Consider the following 10,475-nt stretch of genomic DNA (forward strand, 5'->3'; position numbering starts at 1 on the left):
CACACCATCCTGGACATCAGTTTTTAAGTTTTCTTAAATAAAAAGAATATTTTTGGCTTTTTGAATTAAAAAAACACAGCTAAAAGACTTAAAATGTTTTAACTAAATCCAAAGGATTACTACAGTTCAAACTTGTTTTATAAATCTCTTGAGTTTGAGCAGAGCAGTGGTAGCACAGGCCTTTAATCCCAGCAAGGCAGGACGATCTCTATAAATTAAGTTTTCTGCATTCTAGAGTTACAGTCAACAAGGTAGTGGTAGTATACACCTCTAATCCCACCATTCAGGGACAAAACTCAGATGTAGCTCCTAACTGGTATGTTTGTAACACTAGAGAAATCTCATACCATATTTATAAAAACCCTCTACTGGGTTACTAGAAAGGCAGCTAAATTCCAATAGGTATAAAGAGCAGCTTTTATGACTGCTGGTAAGCTCATCTCTATGCATGCAACCAATATTGAACCAGATGGTACCCTAATTATGGATATTTATTGGTAAACTGGCAACGGGGGACTCTTTATAAAGTTAAAAAGAGTCCATCGAAACCTGCCTGTTGACTTGACTTCTCTCACAGCTTTTTCTTTTTTCAGTTGTTTTTGTTGTTGTTTTGTTTTTGAGACAGGGTTTCTCTGTGTAATAGCTCTGGCTGTCCTGTAATCGTTCTGTAGACCAGGCTGGCCTCGAACTCACAGAGATCTGCCTGCCTCTGCCTCCTGGGTACTGGGATTACAGACATGGGCCACCACACCTGGTGCCTGTTGACTTCTATTGCAAACACTTTCCACATTAGAAGAATAAATATTATCTGAGAAACAAATCTAGACATTTTACAAAGCATGGAGAACCTTATCCTCAGGCATTGCCAACCACCCTACGGTCATAATACCGGTTACAATGACAGAGCTGTTCAAAAGCAGAGCCCTTTTCAGGATTAGCCATGGAAGAAAAGTTATTATAGTGAACTGGCACCTATCTGAATTCCTTTGTGACCAGGACTCGGCAGCAAAGGGGTCTGTGCCTTTCTGCACTGAGGAAATAACTCAGTTGCCTAAACTGCTCACCCCAGCACCAAGAGAGGCATATTAAACTGTAGGGACTGATGGAATTGTCACATTTGGCTAACACATGGTTTACTGATGGTTCTCAATCACTGATGGAACTAAAACTAATGGAAAGCAGCTGCCTATAAACCAGGAAATGTAATGGCCAATAAGAGGAAGGAACCACAAAATCAGCGCAGCACTATCAGCTGTAAGATAAACAACTAGGAAAGCAAAGGCAATCTCCATCTTCCCCAACTCATGGCGTGTGTGCAATGGTCATCAAAATGAAAAACCACTAACTGGCAGATAAATGGCAAAGATATGTGGTCATGGAAGGCATGAATGGAAATGGCAAAAGTTAGCAAAAACATCAAATGTTATATGCCTCATACAGGCAAAATATCTGAAAACAATGACAGTGAAAAAAATTGGCATCCTGTTTAATTAAGACTAGAATACTAAAATTTGCCAGGGAACAAATTCAGAATAAATCAGCAACTTACAGATTACACACTCAAAAAACTTAACACTAGAAAGTAAGGGGAAATGGAGAACCAAATTAAACCAAGATAACCCTATGAAAATAACAAGTATGAGGAATCCATAGCTAGGCAGTGGCTCACACCGTTAATTTCAACACTTAGGAGGCAGAGGCAGGCACATAAGAATTAGTAATTTTAATTTAAAAGCTGCTTGCAAAAGCAGGCTAAAATTCAAAGTGAATGTCCTTTGTGGTCTAAAAATAAATATATTGAAACCTTAAATTTTATATATAAAGAGAAAGGGGATTACAGGTATATTTATCCATATATATTAAGGTATATTTAGTTTCAAAATTTTAAAAAATTTTTAAATTTCAACCGATATTTTTTTCAGTTGCTAAAAGCCATTTTGCCCTAGGAAAGATATAACCTGCCAAAAAGGGTTTTGCGTTTATCTTTCCAAGAGAATAAAAGCATCCAACTAAGGAATCCAGAGACTACTGAACAAGTGAAGCATCTTAAGAATGTCTAGTTAGAAGGTGTACTCTTCAGTCTCCATGACCCCTGTGCAACTAGGAGTCTCAGCTAGACTGGACTCCTAGTGGAGAAAGGGGAACACCAACCCACCCACAAAAACTTCAACCCAAAATTTACCCTGCCTTCAAGATGTGCATGGGTAAAGATAGAGCAGAGATTGAGGGAATGTCCAACCTGAGACCCACTTCATGGAAGAGAGCCAAGCCCTGACACCATTAACAATACTTTGCTATGCTCACAGGCAGGAGCCTAAGATAACTGTTCTCTGAGAGGCTCCTCGCAGCAGCAGATAGAACACTGGGTAAAGCATAGGGAGTCTTGTGGAAAAGTAGGGGGAAGGATAAAAGGACCTGGAGGGGACAAGCACTCCCACAAGACCAAAAGCCTACTAACCAGGGCCCGGGGGGCTTGTGGAGACTGAAGTACACAAGGACCATGCATGGACTGGACCTAGATGTAGCCAATGGGCAGCCTGGGCTTCATGTGAGTTCCCTAGAAAGTGGAGCAGGGACTGTCTCCGAGATGGACTCTATTGCCTACTTTTTGATCACCCCTCAACCCCCAGTTGACTGCCTTGCCAGACCACAGGGGAATGGGATGAGCTCAGTCCTGATGCTACTTGATGAAACTAGGGTGGGTTAGGGGGGCTCCCCTTTTCTGAGGAACAGGGAAGGGGGGAATGAAGGAGTGTGGGATCAGGAGAAGAGGATGCAGGGAGCTATGATCAGGATGAAAAGTGAATAACTTAATTTAAAAAAAAAAGAGGGGGCTGGAGAGATGGCTTGGAGGTTAAGAGCACTGGCCATTCTTCCAAAGGTCCCGAGTTCAATTCCCAACAACCACATGGTGGCTCACAATCATCTATAATGGGATCTGGTGCCCTCTGCTGGTGTGTAGACAGAACACTGTATATGTAATAAATAAAATAAATCTTAAAAAAAAAAAAAAAAAAGGAGAGAGCGCGCAAGAGTACATCAGGAAGACAGAGAGATGCACAGGAAATAGAAGAGAGGGATACTCATTTTGAGGGGTTGAGACAGTATGGAAGAGGAGTCATTCCTTCTGGGAGGTCAGTTGTGAAAGGTCAGCTGGGTGCTTTCTTTGCTTCTCCAAGCTGGCAGGCTTTCACCCCAGCACCTGGCTCCCAAGTCCTCATTGGCAAAAATTGAAAGATTGAGATTGTTTTAAAAATAAAAGACAAAACAAACAAACAAACAAAAAAAACATCCTTCCGAGAACCTGTAGGCTAAGGTTCACCTGGTCTGCAATGGCCTATCATGACATCTCCACTGCTCAGCTAGCACTACCACGTGTAGTAATATCTGGTACCCAGCCCTGCAGACCCTTTTTCATAGCAGCTCAAGGAGGGTAACCTCTTCACCCTTAGCCTAGCTTAGCATCTCTTATGTGCCTAAGCGCCAAGTGCCTTTTACTGTCCTCTCCTACCCCCCACTGATCCTGGCATCCTTATCAAAATAATCGGTGCCACTAAGCCAGGTCCACACAGAAACCCCTGTAACTTGTCCTACACTTTCCCTGCACTGGAAACAGAGCCTGATAATACAGCCGTGGGTGCTCACCAGCTGCTCTCCCACTGTCACCAAATGCAGGTGTAAGTGCCACTCTGCACATCTCCCAAACATGTCTATTCTTGCAGAGCTTCCACCCTGCCCCACAGTGCATGTGCCATGCTGCAGCCCCCCAGAATCTACCATTAGCCTGCTTCTAGTGCTTTCCTGATTCACTTGCAACAGATCCAAAACTGAGGTGGTGACTATCACCTGCCAACACACCAAAAACCTACGTCTGGCCTTGGCCTCCATGTCTGCAGGCTATTGATCTTTTATCTTGGCATACACACATCCATGCTCACCATTAAGGGATCTTCTATAGCCTTTCTGTGGCTTCCATGCAATTTGTCAAGATCTGTACCTGAGTTGTATGTCAGAGTGAGTACTTGTGTCCAATTTGTTTTCTTCTCATCTCCTATGACTATTATATACTTCAACCTGTGTCTCTACCTAGACTTGTGACTGGCACCAGAGAACTCGCAAAATATTCTTGGGAATAAAACTCTTCTGAGCCTTGAAGCACTCAGGATTTGTGAAGGACTCACTTACTTTTAAGCACTGTTTTAATCTTGGTCATCATGGGCTGGACACTCGTCTCTCCATCAGATGGATGATCACTGTCTCCGCCATATTTTTCATCCATTCGCCTCTTCTTGGGAGCACAAAGACCTTCTTCTAGTAAAGCATCCACATCATTGTCAAAGTCATCCTGCAAAATAAGGTGTTTAGATCCTACAGCCCTCTTTGTTTCTGTACCAAGGACAAGTCTCACATGTGTGAGGAAATACACAGAGGAAACCCTCAATGGGGACTGGGTATGCCCTGATGGCATTTGATCATCTGAAAAACAAGATGAAATGACAAGTGAAACAAACAGGCCCACTCCAGGAGCACACCCAGCCAGTCTTTTCAGCACCTGCTGACTCAGGTTGGAAAGAGATAAGGCTCAGTGTTTCCCAAACTTTCCACTAAGAAACTATAGAAATATAAACTCCTTACAACTTTCTCTTCTCCACATTAATGGTTTTTGACCTCACACAGGGTTTTGCTTTGACTCCCCTGCTTTCAAAAAAATAAAGCCACTTCCAAACCTCTCTTTCGTTTTTGCTCAGAGCCCTCCAGAGAACAGGTCACCAACATACCTCATAGGAGAAATTCAAGGCCTCTTCATCCACTCTGTCTCTTTGAACGATTGCTTTAGCCGTGAACCCGCCTGTTCCTTCTTCATCTAGCTCCAAATTGTCAGTAAAATCTTCTAACTCATCGAGCACTGCATACTCCACTCTCTTTTCCTGATCCAGCTCATTTTCCTCATCCTTCTTATCTGCACTCTCACCCCCTAGACCTACCCCATTACCAATACTCCCGCCAAAGGGACAAGCATGCAAGTCCCCGCTGACAGGACTAAGGAGCAGGCTACAGTCGGCCCGAGTGCTGCGTTCTACTCCTGTGTACAGCACCTTCCTATCCTTACTCCTGCAGCTCTCAGTAAAGCTCACGCTAATCTTTACATCCTTAAGCAACTTAAGGTCAGGGGAGAACTTCCGGACCGCAGGTGCGTGCCGGGCAGTGCGCGGGCTGTGGCCACTACAGTTCGGGTCTATGAGGAGACGGCCCTTAGAGAAGGATCCTTTGGAGAGAAGAGAAGCTCCGTAGAAGTTGAATGGGTCCTCGGCAGGAGGTTCGGACTGTCCATCACCACCAGAGCCAACGTCCATTACCTCTGCATCACTGGACGTTTGCAGGGGAGGTGGTGGAGACTGTTCATGGGGCAGCACTTGGAAGGGACAAGCTCGGTTCTCCATCATCGCTTCTCCTGCGGGCTCACGCGGGAGAGGAGAGGGACTCTCATATGTCTCCATATTATGAGCAGTTAAGACTACTTTAAAACACCAGAGTTTTAAACCACCTTACATAAATCTATACTGCTAACATGCACAAGTCCGTGGAGACCCGGTGCCGTCCTGCCCGCGCTGCACACACTGGCGGCTTAGTCAAGCTGGCCACATTGCTCTTTTCATTAATGTAGACAGCTTTTAGAACCACTGCCTCAATTATTGGAAATCACAATGCACTCAGCTTAAAAGATTGACGTCTAAGTGAGTCTATCTTCATGCCAAAGTGACACCTTTCTTCTTCCACCTGCAAAGAAATTTAAAAATATCATCACAAAATGACAGAAACCTTTTACTTCTCTGGTAATAAGTTAAAAGTCAAATGTGATCAATGGTATAGTAAAGGCCTAAGATAACACTGCCTTTAAGGAAGCCTTTTAGACATCAGAAAAAAAAAAAAACAAAACTAACTTTACTAGTTTTATAATATAAATTTTAAGTCCTAAATTAAGTATTTTATCAACTATTCATTTTAATCCCTATTTCAGAGGCACAAAAATAGTCTTAGAGCTCAGAAAGGATTAAGACTAAAATTAAGCTAAACTTTCCCACAGCACTCCCATAATTCAGCCTAGTGGATAAGCAAGCATGCAGTGAGAGGTCACCATTTCAGGAGCACACGTAGAATCCATGGCCTCCTTACGGCCATCAATCCACTCACCTGCAAGGTCTGGGTCAGTCAGAGGGGGAGCGAGACCCTCAGCTCAACTCTGTGGCACTAGAGACCTCAGAGACATAGCCAGGCACTCTGCTACCCAGGGACCCCCTCTCCTGGGCCCACAACGTGGCACGTGGACAGGACAGTGATGCAGCGTGCTGAGGTCACCAGGAGTGGCAGCACAGATCCATTCCCAGTAGAGAGAGGGTGTCTGTTGGGAAGGGAGCCTGCTAGTATTGGGGGTGGGGAGTATAGGTGGGACAACACAGGAGAAAGCTAGAGCCAAGGCAGAAAGGGTCCTGGGTGCCACCTGGAGCCTACCTCCAGGTTGAGGATAGGGAGCTACCAAGAGGAAAGTGACTCTCCTTATAAAGACTCACAGCTATACCAGATATAGATGACTGCACCAGGTGTTGGGACAGTTCTCCAAAACAAAGATGTGGAAGCAGCTCTGGAAACAATAAGAAATTGTCACGGAATTGTCTATGCTTGCAGACCCTATGGGGGTGGAAAGCAGAAAAAAGGAGGTGAAGAAAAAAGCTCCTCTGTACACTCTAGTACCTAGGCAGAAGTCTGGAGGGAACAGAGGGATGCTGCAGGCAGCCCTGTCTCACAAGTACTCAGGCCACACAACTCTGGAGCCCTGAAGAGGTCTACGTCTGGTGAAGGAAATCACATGAACTGGGAGTAAAGCACCAAAACCACAAGAGGGAAATAGCAGAGGGAAGGATATAATCCTAGGAAGCTTTGTTACAGAGGATGCTTGCAAAGAGGGATGACATAACAGAGAAGGCAGATCAGAAGGCTTGCCACAAAACCAAGATCCACAGAAAGGCTATTGGTAGAAACACATGCATACAGACAAACAGAAATACATACACGCACACAAGCACATGCATGCACACTCCCTCATGCACATAAACATGCACATGCTATGTACACTGGTATAGGTGCAGATATACACATACAACCATGCCCCAGGGCGACAGCTCGGTTGCACCTACACAACCCCTAAGACTCCTGGGGAGGACAAGAAACAGCAACCATCAACTATATAAGCAGCTTGCAGTGAAAGATTGAGTAAGGTGGCTATGCCTTGCTGAAGGTACAACATAAAAGCCAGAGGCTTGTTTAGCTTAAATTAAACCATTTAAATACTCACAGTCTACTCTGAGATGTGCTACCACAAACAAGAGACAATGACCCTAGAGCCTGGACATAACTGGAAGGTCAAACTATACTATCACTTTATTTCCTATAACCTAAGATAACCTAACAGTTTTAATTCAATGGGAATTTTAACAAAATACCTCTCCAACGTGTTCCCATCAAAGGTGCTTAGGAATGACTGATAAGAGCAGTAATCACTAAGGAGCCAAGGAGAGACTCAGAGGGGAAAAAAAGCCAGTTTCCTGGCAACCAAGGACCACTGCAGAGGACAGACAAGTTGGCATTCTTAGTTCTAACAGACCTCCAATGAGAGGACAGGGCCTGTTAGCTTGTGCAGAGACCACAGGAAGTCAAATCTGTGATTTCTGAGATAGACTATGCTAAGTAAGACAACAGTGTGAGAGGAAAGGGAAGCACACTGCAAGTTAAAAGCTGTGGGCCAGTGTAGAACTACAAAATGAAGACAAGAAATGAAGACTTTAGTAAGTGTTGGGGGGGCCCTTAAAGAGATACACAGCACAGGTGGGACCCCGAGGCCCTGGGAAAGTCAAGTGGACACCTTGTGGGAGCAGGAAAACTGTCTAGCTCTTGGCTCAGCAGTAGGGAGTCCTAGGTAAGTTTTGTACTTTTTCTTTGAAAGCTTACTGAATTGAATTCATTAATCAACTATTTCCCGAATGCCTTCCATAAGGCACACACATTTATGTGTTAAACACAGGGGCGACAAAACACTTGCCCCACAGAGCTTACATATTAGTGGGGAAGAGGGATAATTACAATAGAAGTATCAATGATGCCACATGCTGAGAAATAGTCTAGCTAAAACAAAGGAAAAAGGCTGGGAAATAGGAAGCTTTCAAAAGGTTCTACAGCCAGTGCCTACCTGAAGATGAACTAAATGGAGCCAAGTGGGCAGTAAGGGTAAAAGGGTCATTGTGAAGAAAACAAAGACCCTGGAGCTCAGAGACATGGTGTGGCCAAGGTGGGGTAGTATGCTGAGGGAAAGTGAGAGCAGACCAGATCATGGAGTCTTTTTTTTTTTTTTTTTAACCTTTTTTATCTTGAGAAACAGGATACTGCACACAAGGGGTCAAAATAGTGGTCTCATTGATCCATGGCTAACAATGGCAGCCAACCCTCACCTAGACCCTACTCTAAGGATTTTATGCAACTCACTCAGCACTGTGACAGAAAGGTTAAACAACGTGCTCAAGGTCACAAAGCCAGGAAATGGTACAGCTGTTCTGCCACCCAAACAAGCAGGCCTGACTCTGTATGACCTCAATTTTATAACATCTTGCAATTGAACAAATCACTGTGTCCAAAGAAACTACTCAGAGGGTAAGAGCGGGGTTCAAATTTGAGGGAAGGATTAAAAAGTTCACTGAGTAGCTTGAGCCAGGACTTTTATAAGTTGCAGTTTCTGAGAAATGGTCTGCTGTTGGAAACAGGTGGCAACGTTTCCTGAGAGAGGCACCAAGGTGACTTCAGACAAGCATAAGGGCTGTTCGGCATGGCCTGCGACTGCAGCTTGGCTTGGATCAAACTATTTGGTATCAAAGTAATCTATGCAAAGTGAAAACGACAACTAGAATCAGGGAGTTGGAGATCAGAAGGGAGGACAGAGTTGAAGATGATCATGGAAGATGTCAAGGAAAGTTGATGTGAAAACTATATCAGATCACATGGGAGGAAGATGATGACAACAGAAGGCCAAAACTGGGCAAACCAGTCAAAATCATGTTTCTCACAGGTAAAAGTGTGAAGTGACTGTTTGGCCATGCAGAGCTCAAAGGGTAACCCTTTAGCCCCACTATTCAGCTTTTTGAACCTGTGGATGCAGATTTTGCTTTGCCAATTGGACTGTGAGCAAGTCAGACCCACAGCCAGCTACCTGGATCCTGGCACAGGGATTATCAACACATCTGGACAATTTCTACTTGCTGGACTGACATGGAGATGTCGCTGTGGTGAACAGTACTACAGCCTCCTGCTCAACCCAAAGGCAGTATGACCATATTGATTCCTTTGTCACCCTGCAAATCCTCCCATCCTGAACTTGCAGGCCACACTCACTTATCCAGTCAATTCACTCCCTTTGGTTAGGAATGGCTTACAGCGGGGACTGAGCCACTTTCAAGACTGGGAGTCCAGTTTGTGCCAGCAGAGTGGGTCCCCTCCTAGTGACTGGCTTACAAGAGTCAACCACAGAAAAGGCATCTCTGCATCCGGCAACGAGTACATGCAAACATGCAAGACGGCAAATCAAATCCCTACCACGAGCAACCCAAGTCCACTGGATGATACTACTTGACAGGTATCACTGTCAACAGGTTACCACTTCCCATTTATTTCTACCACGTTCATTGTTACTGTAAAAACCACATCCTGACTAAACTACATGACACTTCATCCATGGGTAATTTGGTGGAGACTTGGGCGGTTACTCGGCTTTTCCAAACGCTAAAAACAGGCAGAGTTCGGGGCGAGAGGTGTCCCTGCCCACACCTCTCCCGCCAGAAGGCGAGGCGATGGCTTAGGGACCACCGACCAAGAGGCTTCATTACCAGGCCGACAGCACCCTACGTCCAAGACGCCTGGGCTCCGGGCCCGGCCGCCGCTGCACAAAGGCCGCGACTCCGCGTGGCCCAGCCCGCCTCGCGCGCCGCGCCCCGCCCCGAGCCCCAGCCTGCGGCCTCGCCCGGGATGGGGGGGTGGAGAAAGGGAAGGGCGCAGCCTCTCCAGGCCGCAGCACCCGCCGCCCGCGGGGCGCCCCTTGCGCCCCGCACCTACCTGTGGCGCCCGCGACCTGCCCGAGCCGCCCGCAGCCCGACCACAGCCGGCCGACCCTCACCGCCCCGGCGCCGCCGAAACCCGCGAAGGCCCTCGCAAGCTCACGGCTCCGGAGACTCGCTGCCGCGCGGGCGAGCGGAGGGCGGGCCTTGGCGGAGAGCGGCCAATCCCGGCGTACGGCCGCCGCGCATTGGGGGAGCCGGGAGCGGGCTGAGGAAGCCGCCAATCCGCGGCGCGAGGCGCGCGCGGCCCAATTGCGAGCCGCTGTAGCGGCCGCGTGGGCGGGACCAAGCGCAAGCCTCGCAGAGCTAACGGCCGTCGCC

General features: G+C 46.4%; 1 protein-coding gene across 1 annotated transcript in view; it reads right to left on the reverse strand.

Annotated features, from left to right (window-relative positions):
* Dgcr8 (DGCR8 microprocessor complex subunit) overlaps nucleotides 1-10,259 on the reverse strand; it is a 37,993-nt gene extending 27,734 nt beyond the window's left edge. Inside the window, exons 1-3 of the mRNA XM_055610257.1 lie at nucleotides 10,153-10,259; nucleotides 4,779-5,778; nucleotides 4,186-4,345 (exon numbers count right to left, since the gene is read on the reverse strand). Coding sequence (XP_055466232.1) covers nucleotides 4,186-4,345; nucleotides 4,779-5,498 — 880 coding nt within the window. The 5' untranslated portion in view covers nucleotides 5,499-5,778; nucleotides 10,153-10,259. The remainder of the gene's footprint in view (nucleotides 1-4,185; nucleotides 4,346-4,778; nucleotides 5,779-10,152) is intronic.
* Nucleotides 10,260-10,475: the final 216 nt, after the last annotated feature.

This window comes from Psammomys obesus, unplaced genomic scaffold (assembly GCF_907164565.1).
Source record: "Psammomys obesus unplaced genomic scaffold, mPsaObe1.curated_primary_1811, whole genome shotgun sequence".
NCBI classification, from domain to species: Eukaryota; Metazoa; Chordata; class Mammalia; order Rodentia; family Muridae; genus Psammomys; species Psammomys obesus.